Source organism: Cinclus cinclus, chromosome 18, assembly GCF_963662255.1.
Source record: "Cinclus cinclus chromosome 18, bCinCin1.1, whole genome shotgun sequence".
Taxonomy (NCBI): Eukaryota; Metazoa; Chordata; class Aves; order Passeriformes; family Cinclidae; genus Cinclus; species Cinclus cinclus.
The window spans coordinates 7,296,187-7,319,218 of record NC_085063.1 but is presented as its reverse complement, the minus strand read 5'-3'; the positions used below and the strand labels follow the sequence as shown (position 1 = coordinate 7,319,218).

Here is a 23,032-nt window from a genome sequence, read left to right as displayed (position 1 = left end):
GTCTGATTCCATGAATCATCTCCAGGAGAGACTTCTTAAAGCAGGATTTTCATCTGATCATTATGTTGCATTATGTTTCATTTGATCATTATGGATCATCGATTCATTAATTACGGACCATTTGATGAATATCTAGGGGTCATTCCAGACTCATTTTACTGATCATTCAACGAATACTGTAATCTGCTCTGCACCTGAGGTGTAGAAGAAAAAAGAAACAGTCAAGAGATGGATTATGGAACTTTCATTCTCAGTTCAGTAGTAATTTGAAAGTACATATAATGAAGAAATTCTCCGTTCTCCATTGCTTAATAAAGAGTGAATCATTGCAGAGCTTTGTTCTGTCAGGACCTGGTAAAGAGACAAGTTTTCATTCTCTGTGTCCTTACAGTGGAGGCCAGTGTCTGTATGGTATAAAGTATGGTAACAAAACCACGGGACTGATTTTATTTAATAAAATTGCTTTACCAACTAGGTAGACTGTAATATCAAACATGTTGTCTAATGTAATGTGACCAGAATTTTTTCTGGGTCTTGTAAAAATTAAAACTGCTGTGGAGTGACAGTGCAGAAGAAACCAAAGAGTGTTTTCTGCAGAAACATTGTGTTCCTAACAGTGTGTTAGGAAACATGTTTTTTTTGGAAATGATTGAGATGTTGACTTAAATAATTCACTATTTAGATTTAATTTAGACAGTTCATACATTTTCAGGGCAGTCAAAAGGGACCTTGAATTTGAGAGATTCTTAAGCATTGAGAATCATAAGTCTGCAGTAAATAAATATCATAGAATCACAGATTGGGTAGGGTTGGAAGAGCCTTTTAAGCTCATCTGCAGGCCCCTGCTGTGGACAGGGACACCTTCCACAGGACCAGATTGCTCAGAGCTCTGTCCAGCCTGGCCTTGAACACCTCCAGGGATCAGTTTTATTTCCTGTATGACTGACAGGACACACAACATTCAGGAAGAAACTGTCACTTTTTACTGATTTCTGTTTCCTGATACATTCTTAATTTCTTCTTTACAGAATGTTAAAAAGAAAATGTACGGTTGCACTGAAGCATTTTTGGCTGATGCCAAATGGATTTTGCACAACTGCATTATTTACAATGGGGGTAGGTATTAATATACATTTACATCCTCAGATATGAAACTTTGAGATAGTTAAAGTCATGGAGCAATTTGTAGACTTCCACACTGAAAGTGGCTTCCTGTTAATGACTGTAGTGCCAAAAAACAAGGGGTTTTTTGACAACTGGCATAAATAAAACAGATACAACCTGTGCTGTCACTTCCTCATTGCACCTTAGAGGAAACATTTCAGATAAGGTAGAGTCATGGAATGGGTTGGGTTTCATAGGATCATTGAATGGTTTGGACCTTAGATGACCTGATCCAGTCTGCATCATTTAGTTCCAACCCCCAAATTGCTTAAGTTTTTTCCATTGTATAGCACTTAATTGAGACCTAATTGAGAAGATCATACACTGCCTCCCTCATTGAAGGAGTGTGTCAGTGGTGGGAAGGCTGCAATAGGCTACAAAAAGGAGCATTTAAAGGTTATTAAATGTTGCAGTGAGAAGAAAAGTGCTTATGTTCTGCTTTTGCAAGCATGTAGTTCGTGCATGTGTTTTTACATAGTTTTTTTTAGATCTTCTCTTTTGTTTTTATGGACAACTTTTATATCTAAAAACTGTTGATTTTATCATAGTTCTGCCATAAAAATTTTCTTGGTTAAAGAATTTTATTGTTTCCTCAGGAAATCACAAATTGACACAAACAGCAAAAGTCATCATCAAAATCTGTGAGCATGAGGTATGAGTGGCCCAATTAAATTAATTGTTCTGTATGTTTAGTGTTCCATGTCATGTATTTGTGAGTGACATAATATATATTTTCCAAGATGTGTATTGCAGATTTATAATTTCTGTAGGTTTTCTTACATTTAGGTGTGCATATCCATGACCTACAGAATGGCATTTGGCAAAGGCATTGCTAATATGTCTTCCACTAGGATATTCACTATTTATGATTAAGACTTGTGGGGAGGGAAGGGGAGAGGAGAAAGTGGATATATGGATTCTGCTGAAAGGCACCTGTCATTTTAATGAATATTTGGAGCTGGAAAAAGAGACCAACATCTTCTGATGCATAGATGTACTTCTTGTGGTTCTTGTACTGTAACAGTATGATTTTCTTCTGAATAAATGCAAATGACCACACTTTGGATTCTGTTTAATCTCTCCAATAACTTTGCTTTTTCTTTCCAGATGAATGAAATTGAAGTATGTCCGGAATGTTATTTAGCTGCTTGCCAAAAACGCGAGAATTGGTTTTGTGAGCCTTGTGTAAGTTAAGAATTATGGTAGTTTAGGTATTAAATTAAACCAGCAGTTCTCATTTGGCTGTTATCCCCTCTTTGTTCTCAACCTGTGGTGGTTACTGAGTCAAGGAAAGCTGCTGTGGTTTACCAAGCAGCTTGTGCTGGTGTATCATCCTTGTGGAGTCAAACTGTCTCAAGTTACTTAGCTGTAAGGTTGCAGGTTTTCACAAAAGGATTGGTCCAGTTGGAAATAATTGTAAAAGCTGTCAGCAACCAGTTCACAATATAAGGGAACTGCCTTGTACCAGCAGTGCTTACATGTGGTACCTCAGTGCTTGGATGATTTCTGAAATGTGAATGTCTCTTTCTGATGTGCATCAGTTCAGACTTAAGTTTTTTTTCATGACCTATTGATAGCTTGTTTGTTTCCTGTTTAATACTGAACCAAATTTGGGAAGAGACCTTAAGATTCTTAAGTAGAAGTATGTAATCAGGTTCTTTCTTGGACTGTCCTGGTTTCAGCTGGGATAAGAGTTCCTTGTCTTCTTAGCAGCTGATACAGTGCTGTGTATTTGATTCAGTATGAGAATAATGTTGATGACACACTGATGTTTAGGTTGTTACTAAGTAGTACTTACCCTAAGTCAAGGACTTTTTAGTGTCTTATGATCTGCCAAGGCACAAGCCAGAGTGAAAATTAGAGCATTTCAAAGATTGGCTCTAGCCTAACTTATGTTATGCTACATATTTGAAGGGAACTAATCAAAAATAAATGAATAAAGAAGTGCAGTTATGATAAGTTTAATCAAGATGTGTAAGGTTTTATGTTTTGGGAGTTTTTAAAATATAACTTTATCATTTTGTCCTCTCATGATATATTATGTTTATAGTAAACTGGAGTCTTGTATTTGGCAACTTTTTTCTGCATGTTGGATCTTTACTGACTCTAAGTAATACATACAATTTAAAAAAAATCATGTTTATTATCAGATTTGAAGGTAGTACTGCTTACATTTTCTTACTGTGTATTTTGCCTCTTCCTCTAGAGCAATCCTCACCCTTTGGTCTGGGCTAAACTCAAAGGCTTTCCATTCTGGCCTGCTAAAGCACTGAGGGATAAAGATGGGCAAGTTGATGCCCGTTTCTTTGGCCAACATGACAGGTGGGAGTTCAACCAAAGGATGCCTTTGGCTTTAGTTAAAAAAATTGTGTTGTAATTTTATGTGCTTACAAGTTTTTGGATCCTGTCTTTAAAACCTTGACCCTAACAAACAGTGTAATACTGTAGCAAACACAGTTTTAGTTGCTTACATGATGTCTGTAGAACATGAGCTGTTTGTAAAATGCATACATGATCTGGTGAGTGTGCAGCTTAATTCCTGTGTCTGATGTTGTGCTGGGGACAACGTAAAGGTGGAAGAAACTAATTAAGGCATTTATGTTGTCTAAACATTATGGAAATATGTGCAAACCTGTAGGTTTAAAAAAATACAGAAATATAACCAGTGTTAAAAATGCCAGTTTTGCTCTGAAGGGAGTTCTCTGTACTTGTGAATCCTTTGCTTAGATGGACACAGCCATGATGAATACAAGTTGATTTGTCATGAACTGTAAAAAGCACAACTATCCAGGGTCATGGAATAATCAAGTCAAAGTTCCTACTACCTTAGGATCTTGGGAAGCAGTTTCAGCAGTTCTGCTTCATTTCATGGTAAATAAAATCTGTCCAGTACTTGGCTGATGGAACTTTTCCTGGAACTGAGGAATTTGGCCAACCTTGCGTGGAGTGTAAAATGTTTCTAAGAAGGTGCTTTTGAAGTACTGATTTCCTTACCTGCTTTTTACATTTCTGTGCTATGACAGGTAGCCTGTTCAGCAATGGCTGCCTTGCAGTTACATAGACTGTTGCAGTTAGGAATATTTTGACATATTTGACCAGTGTTAAGTCATGTTTTGTTGCTACTGGTTACAGTGATAATCCAAGGCATGCAATTTGCTTACTTATCAAAACCAAGCACTGAAATATTAAAAGAATGTAGCGATGTTTCTTTAAAATTATCTGAGGTATTCATATCTTTATGATTAGGCAAAAATAAATTAGTATGTGCATAAAAGTTGGCAATGTCAAGTCACAGTGTGAGATGTAGTTACATTATCTTTTATTTCTCTGTTCTGTATATAGGGCCTGGGTTCCAATAAATAATTGCTACCTCATGTCTAAAGAAATTCCTTTTTCTGTGAAAAAGACTAAAAGCATCTTCAACAGTGCAATGCAAGAAATGGAGGTTTATGTGGATAACATTCGTAGAAAATTTGGAGTATTTAATTATGCACCTTTCCGGACACCATATACTCCCAACAATCAATACCAAATGTTGTTAGACCCTGCAAACCCAGCTGCTGGAACTGCAAAGACAGACAAACAAGAGAAAATCAAACTGAATTTTGATATGACAGCATCACCCAAGATTCTGATGAGCAAGTCCATGCTGGGCAGTAGCACCGGCCGCAGGATTTCACTGACAGATATGCCACGGTCACCAATGAGTACAAACTCATCAGTTCACACTGGGTCTGATGTTGAACAGGATGCAGAGAAAAAAGCATCTTCCAGTCATTTTAGTGCCAGTGAAGAATCCATGGACTTCATTGAGAAAAATACAGGTAAAAAAAAAAAAAAAAAGGAGGCACAGGACTTTGGAAATGGACTAGTTTTATTCCATGTACTTTTTTAAAGACAGTCTGTATTATGACTTTATGAAGGTATTATGGTTTCGGGAAAAAAAATTTAAAAAGAGATGCACTTAACTTTCAATATTACGGATAAGAAAGAACAGTTCTTTGTCACATTGAGAAGGAATGAATTATCTTGAAAAGTGATTAAACCTGTTCAGTTTAAATAGCAGGAAATAGTTGTAACTATTAAAGTGAATGGAGAGTGGAAATAAATAAATAAATAATTGTCATGAGTAGGTGTTCTGGTTTTAAATCTGTCTTTATTAATTCTGTACTTTTTCAGCTTCTCCAGCACCAACAAGAACAGGTCAAGCAGGGAGCTTGTCAGGCAGCCCCAAACCTTTCTCTCCTCAAGCATCAACGCCAATTTCTGCTAAGCAAGAAAGAACTTCCACTCCAGGAAGCATTCTGAATCTTAACCTTGGTTAGTTTTGATGTTTGTAAACCTAATATTCTTACAGATTAACAAATTATGGTGGTGTCAGTGCAGCATAATATGAACTCATGTGCTTGTATATGGCTTTAAGTGAACAAAGGTCTTTAAATGAGGCACACATGTAATTGTTTCATCAGATATACTGGGGCTTTTATCTTGTAAACGAGAGTTTCTGTTATTGTTTCTTGTTGATGAAAGGAAGTAGTTAAGGGATAATTTTTTTCTTAGCTGAACTGTACAAATGAATGTGTCTAAACAGTAGGTAAGTTTCTTAAGGGTGTAATTACATGAACATTGCTGCTCTTAACCACTCAGTCTCTCTCAAGTGAATTGCTGGCAAGGTTTTCTTGTGATCCTTAGGATTTAGGATTTACTAGGGCTTCTCTCTTGCTGCCTTCACATCACGTCCTCACTGACCATCCCTCTCTAGGGAGATAGATGGATGAAAGGAATTAGCAGAATTCTTGAAGTCTTGAAATTCCCTAGAAGTAAATTTTGGGATTGTGGAATTTTGAAAGATGGAGTAGGTAAGTACTAAGTTGGTAAAATAGTTCTGCAAGCCAAACATAAATCAGTTTCCTCAGCCATGCTTTGTTCCTGTGAGCATTCTGATTCAGTTATGGTTGCTTTTTACCTCCACATGATATTACCCAGAGAACCAGGATTTTGCCCCTTGGTGTTAGCCAGATATTTCAGGAAGGCTTGAGTTCTAATAATGAATTCATATCTTCAGTGCCTTACAGATATTCTGATTCTGGATACAAGCTCACAAGTCTATTTTTCAGTGGGTCATATGTGTGGACATAATTGTAGAAATAATTTCTTCTGCTGCACTGCAGCTGTTTGGCCCCTTATCTGAGGTGACAATGCATTTGGGAAAACATTAAGAAATACATAGTGCTGCAGTTGTTTGAGCCACAGATGGGAGATATCAGCTGGAGCACTTTGAATAAATAGCACAGATTGGAAAATCTGATTATATGGTCCATGAGTAATAGCATAAAAGAAGTGTTCGTACACTCTCAAGTTAGAATATCTGGATTTTTTTTTCAGGTTTAGGGGAATTTCCTTTATTAAATATACTTTTTGGTGATGAGAGTGAAAATAACAACCCTTCTTCATTTAATAGTGTCAGCTGTGCCAGACATGGGTTCTTCTGTGGATGTCAGAATTTTTCCAGTGTAACTCATTGTGTCTCATTGTCATCCATGATGTGAACAGGGTCTTGCTCTGCAAAAACAAAAGTGAGAGTCCAGAAAACAAAGACACTTTATATATTTAGAAGAGTGCTAGGAGGACTCTGTGGTCTTCAATTCAGCAAAAAGGAAGGAAAAATAGCAGAAATGAGCCATCTGTTGCTACTTTGCTAGCAGACTTGCTAGTTTTCTAAAATGGAGGTGTGAATGAGCAAGATATATAGGGATTTTTGGGGAAGAAGAATGTGTCTCTGGTAGTATAGGACCTGCCCTTGGATAACAGAGGCAGGAAGCAATAAGAATGCACCTTGATATGAAATTCAAACTTACAAAGAATGTCTGGTCAGAGGAATCATTAGTTCAACCCTTCATATTTATTTTACTTCTCTCTAAGTTGTACCTTAACAGAAAATGTTTTGTAAAAAAGTAAAATATGGCAATGCTGTGTCATATTTAACTACTCTAGAATGAAACTTGAAAACAAAGCACAAATGCACACTGTGCCAGTGTTACCTTTTGCCTTCTCCATGGCCTCTGGTTGTTCTCAGCTTATGGCTTTTCTGATCCTACCACAAGCCAGGTGAAGGAGCTAAATTGATCAAGCACAATTCTCTTCATTTTCCCCCTCTTCTTCATGGGTCCTTTCTCTTTCCCCAGCTAACTCCAACTGATTTAGTGCCCTGAGCACTGATGGAATGTCAGCACTCCTGACAAAGGGTATAGGATAAGACTGTGCTATACAAATATAGCCTCTGAAATGGGAAAATTGAAGTAAAAATGTGAAACTTAGTTGCTAAGACAGTTTTAGCCTTAGCACTGTAGTGTGTATTCTTTGCAGATGTGTGTGTGCATTTCAGAGTAAAAACTCGATGCATGTAGATGAAAACTCAAGATTTTGCTGATACATACTGACAAATGTATTATTTTGTCTTGAATTTACTAATCTATCCAGTAAAATAATCCACATTTTTATATGTATTCTCATGACCTAACTTTTGGATTTTAAATGATGACTATAAAGATTTTATGTGTCTTATAAAAATTTTATTTCTATTTAATTTTCTCTGTGAAGGTAATGCTTTTAGTAGTAAATAAGAGCAGTAGTTCAGAAGAGGTGCTGTCAGACAGCCTTACCAACCTGATTGAGGATTTCTTGGTCAGTTCACATTGATGGAGAAAATGCTTCCATAACTGATGCGTGTGTTTCGTGTGTGAAGAGAGGAAGAATCCATTTTTTTGTAGTCATTGTAGAGTTACTATTTAGCCCATAATTATAAAGAAAAGTGCAGTATGTTCCAGATTGTCTGCATTGCTCTTCGGTGAAACGGCTTTTATCTGGATAGCGATCTCGGTTCTTTTTTGTAAAACCTTTTGCTGAGTTTGTGTTGCTGTGTGCAGATCGTAGCAAAGCTGAGATGGATCTGAAGGAGCTGAGTGAGTCGGTGCAGCAGCAGAGCACCCCTGTGCAGCTCATCTCCCCCAAACGCCAGATCCGCAGCAGGTTCCAGCTCAATCTTGACAAGACCATCGAGAGCTGCAAAGCGCAACTGGGTGAGTGTCCCTCAAGAGCACGGTGGACATCAGAAGGATACACTTAAATTGGAGGTTAAATAAGTTTTTGGGTAGTAGAACCATAAATATTTGATGTTTTAAAACAAGAGTAGGGAATATTCAAAGTCTTTGAGGCAAGTAGAATGCGCTGCGCTAGTTTGCTTTAGAATACAGTGAGACTGATGCTTCAAATTTTTGTCAAAAAGCTTTCATCTTTTAACCTGTTTATGTACCATTCTGATGTAGATAGTATGAGAGGATTATAGTCTTACCTGCTTTGCATGTTGAAAAAATGAAGAATTCTGCCTAAATTCTGTCAGTTGCAGTAAGCAGAATGGATGTAAGTAACTATGATCAGGTGAATAGTGTTGCTGATTTTTAAGGAGGTTTCTTGTAGATAAAAAGAATTCATTTTTGTATTTGCCAGCATTGGGTCCCAAGTTGAGTGAAAGGCCTTGCAGATAGTGGGAAAAAGCAGTGAAAGGAGGGCCATTGAATGAAATAAAAATATTAATTGGTGTGTGTAGAAGTTCATTCTTATACCTTGTGGTGCTGGGATGGGGCACTAAGCTTTGTGGCTTAAGGACAGTTAAGGTAATGGTGTGTGTACACTTTGTTCCAGTATACAGAGTATTTCCTTGGTAATATTAGTCAGTCTGATATCAGCATGGAATGTACTTTCCTTCCCACAATTAGGAATAAATGAAATATCTGAAGCTGTCTATACTGCAGTAGAACACAGTGACTCTGAAGACTCTGAAAAATCCGATAGCAGTGACAGTGAATATAGTGATGAGGATCAGAAATCAAAGAATGATCAAGATGATGGTGAGGACAAGGAAGGTGCAAGAAGTGACAAAGAATCATTGAGCTTGAAAAAAAAACCTAAGCCTCCGGCACAGAATGAAGACAAGGATGAACTTAAAAGCACAAGTCCAGAAGTGGAGAAAACAGAAGAAGTGGTCAAGGAAAAGGCTGTTTCAGACACTGAAAAAGAGTTTTCTGAAAAGGGAAAGAATTTACAGCATCCTGCAAAAGAAAAGCTGAAAGGTAAAGATGAAACAGACTCTCCAACTGTGCATCTAGGACTGGACTCTGATTCTGAGAGTGAACTTGTCATCGATCTAGGAGATGATCATTGTACTCGTGAAGGAAGGAAAAACAAGAAAGAATCTAAAGAACCTTCTCCTAAACAAGATGGTAGGATGAAATTATTTCCTTTTTTCCCCCCTCTGTTCTGTAGGGCTGTTACCAAAGGTACAATTGCCACCTTTATTTTTGCATTAAGATAAAAATACCTGTATTAAAACAGTTTTTAGGAGGGATTTTTCATCCTTTGTGACTGAAAAAGTTTTCAGTGCCATTGTAGTTTCTGGTTTGAACAAAATTAGTTACACTGTTTCCTTTCAGCAGTATAGAGCTATGACTATCCATAATTTTTGCTCTGTGACAAATATAGAGTTTATTTTGCAATTTTTACCACTTTCAGTTGAACATTTACATTTCCATTGACCTTCCAACATTTCAGGTATAGAAGAAATTAGAACTTATCAAACATGGAAATTGCATAACAGCCCATTCAAATCATTGTAAATACACTCAGTAATAATCAAAAGAACAACTAAATCACTTGTTATCTCTGAGATATTGTACCTTGTTTGTGTTGCTAAAAGAAGAAAGCAATCTCAGTTAATGAGTAATGTCCTTTTGCTAAGGTTGTTTTGCATGTTAGTCTTTTGAAAAATAGAAAACCAAACTTAAATGGTTAGATTGAAAAATATTTTATTTTTCATTTAACTTTAATCTTCTTATTGATATTTGGTAGCTTGTTGGCTCAATCATTTTATTTAAAATAGTGCTTTTAATCCATTAACTAGCATACTTTAGAAGACCACTTGATGTTCTTGAATTTTGAATTTTAAGACAGAATTTAATGCATAAATGTTACTATGAGGTAATCAAGAAATTGGCTTATCAAATAAGAAGAGAATTTTGGGAGTTCTTGCTTTGTTTAAAAATGTATTAAGCAAGGCAGCTTTATGAATTTCAGAACCACTGATCCATGTGGTCTAGACCAGTGATGGTTGAAATAATAAGTAATCCTAAAATTTTACTTTGATAGAGAGGCAAAGAAATTATACATATTCTGGGTGAAATTAAAAGTGAATTTTTATATTTGTTCATTTATATATATATATATATTAGAGTATATTATAGGCATAATTTGTATATTGTACATGGTTCCAAGGCTTTACCTTTGTGTACAAGATATTAAAATGCTTTGGTCCAGAGAAGAGATCTGGTGCATGCAAACCTGAAGGTCTTTGTCCCTTTCTAGACCCCTGTCAGTGCAGCAGCCTTCTCTTGCAGACAGGTTTTTCCTGGCTGCAGTTTTGAAAGAATCATCCAGTTCCTAAATTGCTATGTGTGGAACAGTGAGTTATAAATTCTGGGTGATTTAAACACAAGTATCTTAAATATACTGTATATTTCACAGAATCATCAAGGTTGCAAGAAACCTTCAAGATCATTTAGTCCAACCATGCATCACCATAATCACCCCTAAACCATATCCCCAGTTGCCACACCCAGGTGCTTCTCACAAGATGTATTTTCTAGACCCTTCCCAGTTCCCTTGCCCTTCTTTGGACTTGCTCCTGCACTTGGCTCTCCTTTCTGAAGGACTCAAGGCTGAGCACAGCACTTGAGGTGTGGCCTCAGCAGTGCTGAGTATTGCAGGACAGTCACTTCCCTGACCCTGCTGGCCACATCACTGCTGATACAAGCCAGGGTGCCATGGCCTTCTCGGTCCCCTGGCTCATCTCCAGCACCCCCATGTCCTTTTCTGCTGAGCAGCTTTCAAGCCACTGTGCCCCTGTAGTGCTGCAGGGGTGGTTGTGACCCAAGGACAGGACCCAGCACTTGGCCTTATTGAGCCTGATTAAGTTGTCCCAGCCCATTGATTCAATCTGTCAAGATCTTTGCAGAGCCTTCCTGCCCTGGAGCAGATCAGTGCTCCTGCCCAACGTGGTGTCATCTGCATTTGGTTGTCAATGTCAGTTGACTGTTGTTTAGGAAGTTTATAGTGTTCCTTCAGTTACTGCTCAGACATTAATCATTTAGAATGCTTTTTTTTTTCTTCTGAAGGAAATTGGGATGACAGGTGAAAGTGGTAAGGCAGAAATATCGTAACAAGTGCTAACATATCTTCTGAATAAGGTCAAGCTGGTTTTGCTTGGTTTTGTACTTTTTGTTTTGCTTAGTAAGCTGTTTTTTCCTGGTTTTGTATTTTCTGTTTTGCTTAGTTACTGATGCATCGGTATTGCCACCAGTTTCAACTAGACTGAAATGACTTTACTTGTAGCATATTGATTACTTTTGAGGAAAATAATGCAAAGCAGACTGGAAGGTATATATGGCTGTTCCATGGAAAACTATGAATCAGATGTGTTGGTGAAAAACTGGTATAACGTTTTATGTTTATTTAGTTGTAGGTAAAACTCCACCTTCCTCCAGTGCAAGCACCCAGCCTCTACCAGAAACTCCAGTGCTCACCCGCTCCGCATCGCAGACCCCCCCAGCTGGTGTGACAGCAACCACCAGTGCTGCTTCTACTGTCAGTGCTCCCTCTGCTGCCACAGGAAGCCCTGTGAAAAAGCAGAGGCCTCTGCTGCCCAAGGAAACTGCCCCTGCTGTGCAGAGGGTGGTGTGGAATTCTTCAAATAAATTCCAGACATCTTCTCAGAAATGGCACATGCAGAAGGTGCAAAGACAGCAGCAGCAGCAGAGCCAGCAGTCTCAGTCACAGCAGCCTCAGTCCTCTCAGGGGACAAGATACCAGACCAGACAAGCAGTTAAAGGTACACACTTTTCTTACTCAGTGTGCCTGTGGTGCCATAATTCCCCAGTAGTGATCCCTGTGCTTCAAGGGTGCCCAGCCAAGAGTTCTTCTGTATAAACAGAATCTCAAAGTGTGGTTCTACTCTGATAAGTGTCTTTAGTTTACAAGTTACTCACTGTACTTGCTCTTTCTGTGTGTATTTAGAGTCATGTCTCCTTATTTTAATGACTAAAAATTTTGTGTCTATATAAATATTTTTGCTTTTTGTAGCTGTAACAGATTTGAAAGGGTGAACAGAATAATTTTCTGGATCATATGCTAAAACCATTAACTATTCCACTTTCATGTTTACCAGTGTCCCATCAGTATCTACAAATTGCTTCCAGTTTTGTCTGACAAGCAGCAGATCTGAAGGGCTGAAGGGTTTTTCAGAGTATAATTTGACAACAATGAAATTAGCCAGGCTCCAGGATTTGTCTTTGACATCCCTGTTGTTTAACAAGACTTGGATGCTAGTTTACTGAGCAAACAGCCCTGGCATTTCAGAATGTTTTCACAGCTGTTTTCTCACCATCCCTTTGCTGGATCCTTCACCAATAGCTGGCACAGGGTAACACAAACCTGTGCTGCTGTTGCTTCCCTTCACTTAACAGCAGCTTTATGTAAATCAGCTTCATTTGTCATTTCAAGTTAATAAACTGAAATGTTTACTGCTGTGCCTGATGAGGAGACATTCTCTACTCTGCTGACACCACTGCCATGCAGGTAATTTTGTAGAGGAGATTTAGGTGATGGTTCACATACAGACATTTTAAAGAGGCTCATTTCTCTGTTTCCAAACTGCTTTGGTTTCTGTTGTTTAAGCAGTGTTGAGGAAGTGGTATCTTTCTGCTTGTGGACTGCATAAACTGATACAGAAATATTCAGTGAGGAAAAAGAAATGTGAAAATTTGAGATGTTAAATGCAAAACTTTTAATAGAATCATACTTTAATACATACCTTAATAGTATGGGCTGAACTTTGTGTTCAGCCCATGAGTTTCTTTTCTCAATATTGTTTATTATTAAGCACAATGTTCCATCTTATAATCTAGAAATCTGTCATGTGAAAACTATAAAATCTATGGATTTCTTATATACTGAATTGGCATAAACAAAAATACAGCACATAAAGATAAATAAATTGTTTGTTTCAGTAATTCCACTACTGAGGATATTGGCAATAAAGACGTCTTTCATAATATGAATCAGTAAAAATAGCTTGAAAAGTTTGAAAAGTTTTATTCTTAAAGACATTATTTTAAAAATACTCCAGCAGATAAGTCATTAGAGCTGAGAGAGACTTCTACACTGGCCAGTCTAAAATGATAAGTTTCAAAGATTATTTATTTAATTATCTCTAAGCCTTATAATTTTGTACAAGTTAGTGGCTGGGCGCTGTGTAATTAATCATTAGATGGCACCATTGTATAAATAAAGCAAATCTGCCACGGTTACATGCACACAGTTGAGTTAGATATGGAAGGTAGAAGTTTGCCTCTTGTTTTCATAATTCCTTGTGTGATTGATGCCCTCCATGTTCTCTTTTCTTAGCTGTGCAGCAAAAAGAGATCACGCAGAGCACTTCCACATCCACCATAACCTTAGTCACAAGCACTCAGCCTATTTCCATGGTTACCAGCTCTGGATCTGCAAGCACACTTTCTTCCTCACTCAACACAGACCTGCCAATTGCAACAGCTTCAGCTGATGTGGCTGCAGATATTGCTAAATATACCAGCAAAGTAAGTTCTGGAGGAAGGTTGTAATAAAGCTGTACTTCTCTTTTAAAACACCCTGTAGTTCCATCAGGTCACTTGACATCAGTGTTTGTTCTTGCATTAAACAGATGCCAAGTTGTTAAAGAGAAGGAGTTGTGTAGTACTGGTCTCATCACAGTGACAGTGAGGGAAGGGATGTGAGCTTTCCATACTTTCTTAAATATTTAGATTCAAAAAACAATGAATACTATATAGTTTTGCTTTGAGTTTCTTCCCCAAACTCATGGTTATATATTTTTTTGTTTATAAATCAGAGTCCTGATCAAAATTGCTGTGCTCTAACTTCAAAATAGTAGAACCAGGTAAATTACATATATTTAGAGAGAGAGAAGAGTAGCAATATAGGTTCCTAGTAGAGGGGTTGAAAGAAAATGAAAGTGGGAATCTATTAAAAATAGATGTCAAAGAATTATTTTTTTAAATTTTTGTCTTTCAGATGATGGATGCCATCAAAGGAACAATGACTGAAATATATAATGATCTTTCAAAAAATACTACTGGAAGTACAATAGCTGAGGTTAGTGTAAGGTTAAAAACAAACTTGTATTTTAAGTTTGAGAAATGCAAATTAATATTTTTATATACTCTATATGGAGATTGTCAAGAGAGGACTAATTTCTGTGCTGTTTTAGAAGTAATGATTAGAGTGGTGGAAAAAAGCACTGAAAAAATACCAGGTGGGCTCTGTAAGATAAGCATTAAGCCATCAAACCCAGGTCCTTCAATCTTCTGTCAAGAATTTGCCACCTTGTTTAAAATCAGAAATGAAGTTGGCTTTTTTGAAAAGCAAAATTTTGTAAACTGTGTAGTTTAGTAATTTATTCCAGTTATGTGATTATGACCATAGTTTTTAATATTTTTTTAAAAATTCTTGGAATATTTGGCTTTTTTAATGAAATGCTATACATTGCTTTTAATGTTCCCTAAGGGTAGAACTTGGTATCTTCTAAGGGTTTATTTTAACCATGGAAAAAGCAGATTAAGCAGTGGAAAATAACTATGAATGGGAACAAATAAAGCTCACAGTGTCATGATTTGTTTACCTGCTTTAACCAAAATAAGGAAGTCAAAGTTTTGAGCAAAGATATTTGTGTTGTTCCTGATCTACAGTGAAGAGATAATCTTGCTTTTCTAGGCCTTATCTAGTTAAAAATAAAATAAAAGAAATGAAATGTCATGCTAATAAATGCAAACAGGACTGAGGAATAGGTTCTTGAGTCCAGTCAGAAATTTGAGACTTGACAGTTTCAGAGGAATCAAGAGTAAGTTTAACAGAAGCTTTTTGTCTTTAAAAAGTCCTGTGCTCTTTATGGTGAGCAAATCTAGCAAACAGATATTTAGAATACTTCACACTTTGATTTGGGGTTTACTGTTGTCTTGTCCTCATGCTAATATGAAGGAACCTTGATAAAAAGGATGGCTTATTGCTTTGGGCATGTTTTTTAATATAATAATTACGTATTACCATGCCCTGTTTGTTATTACTAACTATTAAATTTTTAATATTTAGATTCGGCGTTTGAGGATTGAGATAGAAAAACTTCAGTGGTTACATCAACAGGAGCTTTCAGAAATGAAACATAATCTAGGTATGAAAATGACAGTCCAAAACAGTGTGTCAGGTGTTGTCCTACATAGAAAGTAGAAATGCTTGTAGTATGTGTTACCTTCATCACATGATGCTGCACATTGTCCCTTTTGGAGCTAACACGTTTTGCTTTGTAAAGAGACCAAGATACGATGAACAAATGAGATGAGAGAAGAGATGGAATCCTCTGTGTTTTCTGAAAATTGGAGCAGAACAAAAGTTTGGGCTTGAAAAGACAGAGCATGTTAGCTTTTTGTGCTTATGCTGTATTCTGGTCCTTGGTGGGACATCTAGAACTGAAGTGTTAAACAGATGGAAGGTAATGGTTAAAAATATCATGGTGCCAGAATAAGAAAAGAAGATGGAAGACTTGCATTTGTTGAGTAGGTATGAAACAGATGCCCAGAGTCAGGGAATACCTTGACTGCTAGTTTTAATTTCATGTTGTCTTTAAACTTAAGAATATTTAGCTCCTTGCTGTTGGGGGGTGGAAAATGCAAACCCATCTTTCTCTGGATTTTGAGTAGAACTGACAATGGCTGAAATGCGTCAGAGCCTGGAACAGGAACGAGATCGTTTGATTGCTGAGGTGAAGAAGCAGCTGGAACTGGAGAAGCAGCAAGCAGTGGATGAGACCAAGAAGAAGCAATGGTGTGCCAACTGCAAGAAAGAGGCCATTTTTTATTGCTGTTGGAATACCAGCTACTGTGACTACCCCTGCCAACAAGCTCACTGGCCTGAGCACATGAAATCTTGCACACAGTCAGGTAATGGTGCCTCTCACACAGCTGGGGGGGTTTGGGTGGGTGGATGGATCCACAGTGACTCAGTTCTTCATGTGCAGGTGTGACTTTGAGGAGGGACTGTGGACTGGCTCCTGTGAGTAATGGCCTCATTCTCTTTTTTGCCTTGGTTTCAGCAACTGCCACACAGCAGGAAACAGATACTGAAATTAGCACAGAAACACTAAATAAATCATCCCAGCCCAGTTCAAGCGTGCAGTCTACACCCACAGAAACAGCCAGCACTCCTAAGGAAAAGGAAGGTTCAGCTGATAAAAGCAAAGAGAGTGTTACAGTGAGTATCATTACTTCAAACTAAAATGATGTCTAAGATTTCTCTGAAATCTACCCCTAAAGGCTTCCCTGGATAAGCCAGGAATTTATGACCATTTGTGTATTTCAAAGAGTGTGTTTTGGGGAGTGATAGAGTTGTGGGTTTTTGTTCTTCACCTTGTAAAAAAAAAACTCCTCCTGTCCTCTGGGAATACCCTTTCCCCTTCACTTATTCCCAATAAAACCTTGTGTTAGCTTGACTCATCCTTCCAGCCAAGGGGGACTGGACCTTTTTTTCTCTCTCTCTCCAGGACCCATCAGTGTAGCCTCTGCTCTGGATCTTTCAATACAAGTTGCCTTCTGATAAGCAATACTGACTGCAGCACTTCCAAGCCCTTCTTGCCTGGGGGTTCAGAGGCCAAGCTCAAGACCTGCATTCAAACCAACTTACTTTCTCACCACAGACTGCCATTAGGGTACCACAATGTTCCATAACACTGATACAACACTTCTCCTGGATCTACGGTTAACGGAGCAGTTTTGAAATCCTCCATAGCATCTACTCTGATAGTGTTCAGTAGGCAAGGATGAGCAAATGCTCTAAAAAAAAGGGACTTAACATTGCATATATAGAAAATGTTTATAGAGAAGATTCTGCTTTATAGGTAGGGCTTGACTATTAGCAATTTTGGCATAATTTTTTTTCTGCCCTTGCAAGATTTATTAATTGAAAAATTTTAGCGGGGGGGTGGGGGGCGGGGCTGATCCTTCAAACCCTTACACATGATCCTCCACATCAGTAGGAGCCTTGTTGTATTTTAAAATATTAAAAGCAAACTAATTTTGTAGTATTGTGATTCCAGCATGATGTCTCATTGAGATAGTCCTGTAGAATTGGGAAGCATAGTAATCTAGAGAGCTGTGTTCATTTCTTGACACTTTTGCTACTGTCTGGTGTTAGATCTCTGGGCTTGACATGTCATCTAAGGGAGTAACTTGGGGAACAGACTTGAAAAGGGGGAAAAGGAAGTGCTGTTTCACTTAAATGTTTTGAAGTTGGTTGAACTCTGGCTCACTCAGTTTTCTTATACATTGTTATGGTAGCACAAGCTTTGTATTACTGGGGAAGTAGGGAATGTGAGACCTAAAACTTGCCAGGGAATATTCCAGTTACACAGATACAGAATTGCTTTTATATAGATGTTCTACCTGAAACATCATGCTGTATACATTGATCACGTTCATAATTTGAATTTTGTTTTATTAACAAAGAAGTAACCTGTGAATTCATTAAGATGCAAATTTTTAACGCAAAGAAAACATCCAACAAATTGTGTATCATAATAATAATGTAACAACTAGGTGGAATTTATGTAAAAGCTGAGGCTTCTACTGAGGTTGCCTGTGCTGTCTCTGCAGATAGCAACAGGTGTGACAAGCAACCAGCCTATAAAACTGGTCCAGGTACCGCAGACCACCACCTTTATTCCAACTACTCAACCCACAATTGTAAGTACAGCATCATAATTTAAAGTCTGCAGCAATGCTGTTCCTGGCATTAAAATTGCTCAGTATCTCTGGGGGGTTGTCTCTGTCTGCTGTTGTATCAAGAGATGAATTCACTGGTATAGTCTCAACTCGCAGTGCAAAATGCTTTATTTTGCCGTGCAACATTCCATCTTTTCATTCCATTCATGATTGCAAGGATTCGGAAATCTTTTAAGTCTGGCAAAGGCACTGAGAACAGGCAGAGGCTGTTTCACATTATTGGACTGTTTCATGTATATACTTGACCACAACATCAGTGTAAATATATAGAATTCATTTTAAATATCTTTTAAATATTGTTTTGTCTATGGTATCCTAAAGAGATTTAGAGATTTAATTATTTCTGAGCTATGCTTGATATTCCTGTGACATCTCAGTACCTGTGAAAAAGAATATGCATTTGTCAGCAGTGTCTCCCCATGCAGTCTTGCACATTAGCATTATGAAACGAGAAATCGCATTGGAATCAGACCTGGGTTTTTTCCATCAAAGGCTTAACCAAGGACATCCGAATCCCCTAGTGTCAGTCACAGTAGATGGGACAAAAGTGAGTTGGATTTTTGTATTTCTACACCATATTAGCCCGTTATTTCAGCTGGTTGTACTCTGCAATGCTCATGTCAGAGCCAGCTCCTGTGCTGGTGCTGCCCTGGTCACGGCACATGCTCTGTCTCTGTGCTGGGTTCAGCAGGGAAGCCTGAAGAGGGTAACTTCATTTCTCACTTAAAATACACTGTTACAAACTGACTTAACAGTGTACCTTACCCACACTGGGACTGTGAGGCCTGATGTGCTGCGTGTAGAAGTTGCTCTGTGTCTCTTTCCCTGTGCACACCCCCAGCTGCAGGACACACCTGTGTGCTGGTGGATACACACTCATGCACCAACAGTGCTTCACAGCTGTCAGACTGCACACAGACACAGCTCTCGCTGGGGATAGAGGCTGCCCCCATTCCTCACAGCATTTCGATTCCACTTGGTCTCAGCTGAGACCACTGTGCACCTTTGCAGCATTGGCTCTGAGTTGCTTGGACTGAACTACCATTAACAATAAGGTTTTGTATGTGTTTTAAAATCCAGTAGCAGACTTCTAAGACATCAGGCGGCTTTTGTGAATAGCTGCGAGGTTGTGAGGCCCTATGGTGGTTTTGTGTAATATTCAGAAAAATGGCAGTTACCCTCATTGGTTTTCTGTAACACAAAGTGTATTGAGTCATGTAAAGCAGAATTGGAAGGTGTGAAAAGTCTCCAACTTTATTTGTGCATGTTTATAACTTTGTACACATTGGCATTAGTCTTGCACAGCTACAGACACCTCTGTATTCTAATAACTGCACGTGCAATTTAAATAATTTTAAACCTTAGTGCATGTTTTATTATGTATGCAAAATGTACATATGTGTAAAACTGGCAGAGGTGGAAAATTTACCTCTCAGGGAATGATCTTAACACATTTAAGGAGTCTCGCACATTCCATATTCTGATCGCGCTAAGAATGGAATTAATTATTTCCATGTGTGTAAGTGTGTATATTTAAAAGGCAACTGTGGCAACCCTTATTTCCCCACTTCTAGTACTGACAGTGGCTTACATAATGGCTTCTTTAGAATTCAGTTTGCACTTTGTGTCCAACTAGGATTTTTTTCCTCTGAACAGCTTCCATTGTATCTTCTGGGTACCATTTCCACTGAACTTTGTAAACACATCTGAAATCATTACAAAGTGGCAGTAATCCTGAATTTATTTAACAAATGGGTCCCATGTTTGTTTTTTATTCTTCCTGCAGTTAAAATAATGTAAAAATATGAACCCATCTTCTTTGCATTCCAGGGAATGGAATGAGTAGGCTTCTGGAAGGCACAGACTCAGTCACAAAGGAGCTGTACTCCATCTCAGCAGGGATACTCAGAGTCTTTGTGGAGTATCATTAAGACACTCGTGTGGTTTCTTGAATCAGTGTGGGGAAACATTGGGCTTCAGTGAACTTGTATTTGTTCTTCCATTTGTCCTCTCTGGAATGTCACACTACCACTGGGGGAAGATCTGTGCATCCCTTTCAGGTTCCTCAAAATCTCACTCCCTGTTTCTTCCACAAGATGATGTGAACTGAAATGGATGCGTTTGTCTGGCCACCAGTTGTGCATCACTGGAATTGTATCGGAACACACCTTGCAGTTTGTATGTAGAGACATTTCTAGACTTTCTCACGTTTTTGGAGGAAGGTTAAGATACAGACTTTAGGTTCAATCAATCCTCTTACAGATCTCCAGAGTGATGTGACCTTGACCAGATTGTTTAACATTCTTGTGCCTTTGTCTCTGCATCTGTAGAATCAATTACCACCTATAGAGATGTCCTGAAATTCTATTTGTTGAGATGTATAAATCATGATCAGTATGATGGAAGTGTAAAGTTTATTCTATATTAATATTTTTACAGGGTGTGTAAGACAGTTCCCAGTAATGCTGATGTTTTTGCTATTGATTTGTGCAGAAGTTAACTTAAGTACTTTTTATTTTTGTTCAAATGGATGTTCTTTGTTCTCTTCTGTGTAGACTGAATGCATGAGGGAAAGTTCCTTTTGGGGTAAAAGATTTAATTAATGTGTAACAAGAATATACTTATAAGCAAGGGTATTTTTGTACTCCAGTTTGATTTGTCAGAACTTTTTCAAATGACAAAGGATTTTCTTAGCCCTTTTTCCTCTTCCCATGTATTAGTTTGCAGAAAATACATAACTGGATGTAACTCTGAAACCCTCACCCTCCAAGCACAGGCAGTGTGTGCAGCCCCTGTAGCACCTCCTGTCCCTGTAATTCTGTAGCAGTGATCAGAACACAGAAACTCTTGGCTATAGGGAAATAATGCACTACTCCTCCCCTGGAATGAGGTAATACTGTGGTAATAAACGTATTAGTTCTTGCACAAAATTGGAACTTGTTCTGGATTTCCCCTGGAAAACAAATCCCTGTTCCTGTGGTCATGTTTATGTGACCTTTAACATAACAATCTGTTTCTCTTGGTTTTAATCCACAGACCATTCCTGTAGTGGTAAGTCCTTCTGCTGGGACAGTGGCAATGAGAACTGGAGTTCAGTATGTTCAGACCACAATGCCAGTCCAAGTACGAAGAGTCTAACTGCTAACAAGTTGTTCATACAATTGTTGGAATAAATCAATCTAATAGGAATGTGACAAATAAACACAGTTCTTTGGATTAACCTCAGAGGTTCAGACTTGAGCTTTGTGTATGTGTACAAAGCATTAATTACACTACATTAATGTAAAGCATTAGTGCTGGCTTAGAAAAGCTGAGGACAGGTAAGATCCATATTAAAACTATGCTTCTTTTGTAAATAATGTACAATTTGTGGATGTCATTAGAGTACCATCTCCTTTTTATATTTGTATTAACTTTAACTTATAAAGAGTGTTTGAAGTTGGAAAAGGAAGGTTTAAAACAGCCTTACCACAACCTAATGCTGAAAACTGGTCTTGGGAAACTGCGTCAAATAATCTAATACAGGAAATCTGAACAACTTTTGGCATTTGGAGTGAAAAAAATTGCTGCACTTTGAAAGTCTTTCGGAATTTCTCTGAACAGCCAAGTGATAAAGGCTGTCTCTTTTCACTTAACTCTATTAGGCAAATTATGTGGACCTGAAATCCATAAAAATTTATACTGTTTTCCACAATGACCAGGCTGACAACAAATTTATATGTTGTTTACAGGTTAAAATTATTTTAAAATTTCATTCTGTCCAAGACCAGAAAATTTGCAAAATGAAGTAGCAGCTGGTTGTAACAGGATTTCTGATTACTGATATCAAAGATTGAGGAAAGTAATGTTTGTTGGTATGCTTCACAGTTTTCTTAATTTTTTAAAAAATCCTCCCAAAGGACTTTGAACAAGAACTAGGTGTGGAGAAAAACATGGATTGGAAAACACGGGCAAAGGACTTTTGATGCTGGGCCAGAGCATGTACTATTTATATGATGGAATTTCTGTTTTTCTGTAAGCATGAAGCAGTGCAGTATGAGAGGAAGTACCCCCTGGAGATGCTGTCTGTTACACTGAGGCTGTAGTCCCATTTTGTATGTTGTGTAAAACAAAAGCATTGAACAAAGCAAAGGTGATGTATGTATATGAGAAAATTAATTGTATGATATCATTCCAGTACATTCTGTTGTACATTTTAGTCATGTTGATTTCTCCCATTGTTTATATAAGAATGCAGTTTGTACAGTTTCCAGCTAGTACCCAGATTAGAGGGAAAAAAGTATTAGGAAAAAAATAAGCAAGAACAGAATATTCATTAATTGCAGTTGTGTCAAAACTAGCCTAGCTGGCCTTATTTGTGAAGCATAATTGCTTTTAGCATATGGAAGTATTTTTTCACATTTTCTTTGTATAAAATTTGTATTAAACTTAAATATCTTTTTTGACAATTGTGTTTCTTTGTGACTAAGACAAGTGACACACACAATATGCTTTGGGTTTCTCCAGTTTTTCAAGAAACGTCACAATTTTTTAATTAAACTGTTTTAGAAAAATGTTCTGTGTTCCTGGATTTCCAGTTTTGATTCAGTCTGGAGGAATGTTCATGTCTGCACAGCCTCCAGATCACAGGTAATGTCACTGATGTTGGCATCCCATCTCAGAAGTGTGGCACCTTTGGCTCCAAGCTTGTCCAATTTGATGTTGTGTAACTTTGATTCATTGGTTGGACTGGGGTTGGAAGGATACACATCAGTTTTAGGTGTATTTGTGGGTTAGAAATGGGGCCTCTGAGTGCAGTTGTAGCCCCTGGAGAGGGTATGAATTGGGTAAGACTTCTCTGTGTGTGTCTTAATTGTAAGTTAAAAGAAAGGGGGAGCTTATGAAACATTGTAAAATCTGTGAATGTTGTCTGAAGTTCCTGCTCCTGCACTTACCTT

General features: G+C 37.8%; 1 protein-coding gene across 8 annotated transcripts in view; it reads left to right on the top strand.

The window, feature by feature from the left end:
- ZMYND8 (zinc finger MYND-type containing 8) overlaps positions 1-22,543 on the top strand; it is a 50,188-nt gene extending 27,645 nt beyond the window's left edge. For 2 of the 8 annotated variants that reach the window (XR_009933787.1, XR_009933784.1), the window contains exons 7-22: positions 1,029-1,116; positions 1,761-1,816; positions 2,272-2,349; positions 3,371-3,486; positions 4,507-4,988; positions 5,344-5,484; positions 8,091-8,243; positions 8,940-9,443; positions 11,732-12,103; positions 13,678-13,868; positions 14,341-14,421; positions 15,415-15,493; positions 16,020-16,259; positions 16,412-16,569; positions 16,859-17,212; positions 17,967-22,543. Coding sequence is in view for 3 of the 8 variants with exons in the window: in XM_062505257.1 (XP_062361241.1) it covers positions 1,029-1,116; positions 1,761-1,816; positions 2,272-2,349; positions 3,371-3,486; positions 4,507-4,988; positions 5,344-5,484; positions 8,091-8,243; positions 8,940-9,443; positions 11,732-12,103; positions 13,678-13,868; positions 14,341-14,421; positions 15,415-15,493; positions 16,020-16,259; positions 16,412-16,569; positions 17,967-18,056; positions 21,132-21,233 (2,931 nt within the window). In the remaining 5 variants the exon portion in view is untranslated. Of the gene's footprint in view, positions 1-1,028; positions 1,117-1,760; positions 1,817-2,271; positions 2,350-3,370; positions 3,487-4,506; positions 4,989-5,343; positions 5,485-5,856; positions 5,887-5,926; positions 6,024-8,090; positions 8,244-8,939; positions 9,444-11,731; positions 12,104-13,677; positions 13,869-14,340; positions 14,422-15,414; positions 15,494-16,019; positions 16,260-16,411; positions 16,570-16,858; positions 17,213-17,966 lie in introns of those variants that run through there. The other 6 variants (XR_009933786.1, XR_009933785.1, XM_062505257.1 and 3 more) reach the window with 6 other exon arrangements.
- Positions 22,544-23,032: the final 489 nt, after the last annotated feature.